The sequence below is a fragment of the Gallinula chloropus genome (assembly GCF_964237585.1).
Source record: "Gallinula chloropus genome assembly, chromosome: 14".
NCBI lineage: Eukaryota > Metazoa > Chordata > Aves > Gruiformes > Rallidae > Gallinula > Gallinula chloropus.
Genome location: NC_140099.1, coordinates 13,664,694 through 13,669,758, shown reverse-complemented (window position 1 = coordinate 13,669,758; position 5,065 = coordinate 13,664,694). Strand labels below are relative to the sequence as shown.

General features: G+C 44.5%; 1 protein-coding gene across 1 annotated transcript in view; it reads left to right on the top strand.

Moving 5' to 3' along the window:
• Positions 1–312: 312 nt before the first annotated feature.
• GANC (glucosidase alpha, neutral C) overlaps positions 313–5,065 on the top strand; it is a gene marked incomplete at its 5' end in the record, with an annotated part of 28,167 nt that continues 23,414 nt past the window's right edge. The window contains 4 exons of the mRNA XM_084270584.1: positions 313–341; positions 1,410–1,472; positions 2,797–2,905; positions 4,725–4,852. Of these exons, the coding sequence (XP_084126710.1) occupies positions 313–341; positions 1,410–1,472; positions 2,797–2,905; positions 4,725–4,852 (329 nt within the window). The remainder of the gene's footprint in view (positions 342–1,409; positions 1,473–2,796; positions 2,906–4,724; positions 4,853–5,065) is intronic.

Here is a 5,065-nt window from a genome sequence, read left to right as displayed (position 1 = left end):
CCCGCAGCACGGAGGCCGCCGCTACGCTGGCCGCGCCTCTTCCGCTCCCCGCGGGCCGACGCGGCCGCTGTGGGCCGGCGGGAGCAGCGCGGGGGGCGGAGCCGCACCCCGGCTGCGCCCGGGTGTCACCGCCCTCGGGTGTCAGTCGCCGAGCCGGTGACAGCGCAGCGCCGGGTCCTCCGGCACCCATCGCCGGAGCGGCGGGACCGTTACGGGAGGAGCGTCCCCACTTCCCCGGCTGCCGCCCCTCCCTCTGAGACCCCCCTCGGGCCTTGCCGCCGGCCACTCCTGTCAGCTCGGGGCAGCTCCGCCATGGAGACAGCCGTGCCGGGGGAAGTCAGGTAACGCTGCCTGGAGGCGGCTCCTCGGCCGGCTCTCTCCTCGCTCCGCTCCCGGTGCTGCCGGAGTAGCTCTACAGCTTTCCGCGGGGGCCGGCGGGGTGCGGGCCTGGGCCCAGAGTTGGCCGGGGGCGGGGAGCAGGCGGGGGGGGGCCGTGGCAGCGCTGTCCCCGCCGCCCCTGCCAGGTACCCGGCCGCAGGTTAGTCCGGGTGAAGGCCGCGCCGCTGAAGGTAGCCGACTTGCGGGGTGTTACATACGGCATCACCGCCCCACAGACCTGGTGCGATGCCTGAAAGTGCAGGTGTATCTTCAGGCAAAAATAGGAAGGGTTAAAGGGCTTAAATACATGGTTACTGTGAGATGTCTAATGATAACCCGTGTCTGTTGGTGTTTTGTTCACAGTAGTGGTGTTAATGCCTGCCATGGGTGTTTTATATGCTCCCTATATTAATAAGTGGTTACTACACATCGGTTCTCTGTCTGCCAGTTCTGATACCTTATCCTTGTCCATGTCTGTCGGAACTCAGCCTGTTCTGGGAAGTATTTGATAATAAACACTACTGGCAGAGCGTTTCTTTCAGGCAAGCCAAACATTTACATAATAGATCTGAAAGGTAGCTCAAGCCTAGAGATGACAGAGCTGTCAGCAGGGCCATCAGAAGCCCCTCCCTCATCAGTCCCACTGCAGGTAGAAGAGAAGGGTACAAGGTTTACCCTTTTCTGTCCGTCCTGCCTCCTTCTCCATTCTTGGAACACAATATTTAACTGTAGGACTGCAGAGAGAGATCTGACCCAAGAATTTGCTTGTGCTGAAAGCTCTGTTAGTTGCAGATTCAGTTGTTTGCCAGAATTACCAAAGTTTAAAAGGAAATGGTTTAACATGGAACTAACATCTTAAGAAAGTCTTCACCTATCCAAACGTGGTTGTTCAAAGTCCAACCCACTTTATATTACCACAGTTGTCTGCACTCTTTAATCCTTACCCCTCCTGAGGAAGACCCCCATCATCCAATCGCTCAGTAGCTGTTTGGTGAACATGTTTAAATTTTTTCTGTATCTGCTTTTTCTAGTGTCCAAGATGAGGCTGTGGGCAAAAGCACCTTTAAGGAATGCAACCAGATTGCTTTTTACAGGTAAAAAGAAGAATTATAATGTAGAACTTCAAAAAACCCCACAACCGAGTAGTACTAAAAGATATGGGAAGTAGTTACACATTAGTTTGGATAATAGCAAGTCTGCTTCTTTTGGGATTTATCTTTCAAGTGAGTGCTCCACTCACCTGGCAGCAAGCAATAGTCAGCATATTTTAAAAGGTGAAATCTTACATCCAATATGTCTTCTATTAAAATCCAAAGAGTCAGTCTTCTCATCTGACAAAGCACCAGCAATATTTTAACTCTAGGTCCACACAGATGCAGACTGCTTTCTTCATGTGAGTATTTCTTGGATGTCCGTAGTTCAAAACAACAGAATTCTCAATAGAAACCATTGGTCTGTGACAACATCATGCATGATTACAGTTCTGTTGAACCTTGGCCAGAAGTCAGCATCAAATCTAAATTCTGCCTTATTAGTTTCTTACAGGTGGCCTTAGCTAAATGGTCCTTCTCATCCGATTTCTAACTGAAGTACCTCTCCTCCACCTTTTTTTCCTTCCATCCCCCCACTGCCATCTATCATGTGCTGCCTGAGAGAAAGGAATGATGCCCAATGTTACACCAATTAGTCACTGATGTACTGAGTTATAGTTTCAGATGTTTATTTCTGTTCTGAAATAAATTACATTTAGAAAACCTGAAATAACATTTTTTCTTGTGGGAGCAGGTCTCCTTCCTCTTTTCACACCAACCCTCTCTAGCCCATCACCATTTTAATTTAACACGTCTAGTTTTGCAGCAGGAGGTTGCCACACATTGGCAAGCATCAGATCCTGTCTTTGCTCTGCTTTTAAAAGAAATCCTTCATCTGATTGCTCACATTTGTACAATATCTGTTTGCAAGGAAACAAAGTCAGCTTACTAAGGAAGACACTTTCCTTGAAGGTAGCCTCCTTATCTTCAAATAGTGCCTGAAACCTGGGCTCAGCAAGGAGCTTCCTACAAACAATTGAAAGAGCGTGTTACGGATTATTTAGCAGAAATTTCTAGGGTCATGGCAAGAAGAAGAATGTAACCAAACAACTGTTAGTTAGATGGTTGAATTAAAACTACTATTGGGTAAAAAGAAAACCTATAGAGGGTTAGGGGTGACCAAACTCCTCGAACATCTCATTCATAAACATATATGAACACTCAGAACTGTATTCCTTCTTTTTTCTCTTGAAGCACTGATAATGATTGTGTTTGAAAAAATTCAAGACAAAATTACTAAGTAAACATTCCTAATAATATTACATCTATCTGTGTGATATAAGCCACAACAACTAAGGAGACCAAAAATCATTTTCTGTCTTGACAGGCGTCAGAAACTTCTACACCCTGGAAAATCCTTGTATCGAGCATTGTTGGACTCTGTCACATTAAGTGATGATAATATCAAATTCCAAATTATTCATGAGGAGAATAAGGTGAGATCCTACCTAGCAGATGAGGGTGCTTACCAAAAGAACAGTGAATATTATTAACAAGACTGATAATATTTGCAGGTTTTGAGTTAGAGATATTTTAGATAAGATGCAGAGTATCAGCCTAAAGATGATCTTACTGGTCGGCACTTATTTGACACCTTGAGATTGCTAGAAGGACAGGTATTTTAAGGAACTTTAAAAAAATCTTTAGTGGCTTTTTGAAAAATCTGAATAGAACTCTCTTTATCTGAAAAAATAAGTGTTTTTAATTCAGACTTTCCTCCACTATTCCAGAGTAATGAATTATTTTTCTGTAATGGAATAAGATGTTCTGGCACTTCTAACTATACCCTTATATTCCCATGTTTGCTCAAAGGCAGCTTTTTGGGAGAAAAAAAAAAGTCTTCACATTTAGGAAAAACAGCCAAGAGGAGTGTCTTCTATTTCTCTGACTTAATAGCGTAGCTGCCAGCACATTCACTCAGAGAACAGGCAACCCAACCTGTCCTCAGACTGTGGAGTTTGGAACTAACATGCTGTAAGCAACACGCTGTGTAGATCATAGAATCATAGAATAGTCTGGGTTGGAAGGGACTCCAAGGATCACAGAGTTCCAACCCCCCTGCCACAGGCAGGGCCACCAACCTCCAGGCCTGGTTGCCCAGGGCCCCATCCAATCTGGCCTTGAACACCCCCAAGGACGGGGCATCCACCACCTCTCTGGGCAGCCTGTTCCAGCACCTCACCACTCTCTCTGGAAAGAACTTCCCCCTAATATCTAATCTAAACCTTCCTTCCTTTAGCTTCAGTCCATTCCCCCTGGTTCTGCCATTGTCTGCCCTTTTAAACATTGATTCCCCTCCTGTTTGTATGCTCTCTGCATGAATGTATTTTCTGTTACAGAATCCTAGACCATTGCAATCAGCATTGAAAAAGGAGCCTATTTTTTGTCTAGACTGAAAAGTAGATGAAAGAATGAAGGCTCTGTGGCTTCCTATATTGTTCTGGGGTTTATACAAAGCATGATGTAAAATATTTTCTAGGAAGCAGGATCTGGGACTCCAAATGAACTTTGTTACTCCCTCTGGTATTATCAATCTTTCATCATTTCACAGAATCACAGTATCACAAGGTTGGAAAAGACCTTCAAGATCATCAAGTACAGACGTTCCCTTCTTAAGCTAAACCATATCCCTAAGCACCTCATCTACCCATCTGTTAAACACAGCCAGGGGTGGTGACTCAACCCCCTCCCTGGGCAGTCTGTTCCATGCCTTTGAGGGATTCCAGGTAGAGGGAAAAGATATCAGGGCAAAATTCTTCAGCCAGTTTTGTGTATCAGGGGAGAAGATTAAGAAAGGATAAAGCGGGGGGGAGGGGAGGGGGCGGGGAGGGGAAGAACATGTGGTATAAAGGTTCCTCCACAGAAGTAAAAGGAGTCATTTTGCATGAGCTACATCAAAGTGACTAATGTAACAAGTTACAGTGGGTAGGGCAAGTGTTACACATTTTCTTTAGGTGTCTGTCTGTATACTGCCCCTGTTTTCCATCCTGCTTGTAGAGAGTGCTGCAAAACGATGGACATGAGAGACTTGAAGATAAGAGTGCACTTAATAGAGTTGCTTCTTCACAAGGGAGAAACAGAATTAGCTGGTATAAATTCATACGGATGATGATTGTTGCTCAGCAATGCTAAAGAACATTAAATCAGAAACCAGGCTTTTGTTTTTTTCCAGACAGTAAGTGTTTGGTGATGTTGAGTTGAAAAGTAAGCTGGTATTTTTTATCACTACCAGTTTACCTCTTTGTTTGCTTCCAGGTTCTTCTACAAGTAGAGATTTGTGAAATAGAAGGCAATATTTTCAGGTTTAAAATTGATGAGACATCTCCTCTCAGAGAAAGATACAAAGTTCCTGATGTTCTTATAAAGGAACCTACCACACAGAGGTAAGTGATGGGGAGATGATTTAGCACCTTATACAGCTTTATTTGTAAAAGTGTTTTCCTGTCTCCCTCATTTGTGCTACACTAAAGTTGTCTCTATACAAAACAAAGTTATTAGAGGAAGAGAAAATATAAATGTCTGTGTTTAATTTACTTCCAAAAATTAATGTTAACTACAGGAGAAAGTTTTGTCATTTACATAAGGAACTTGGGGCT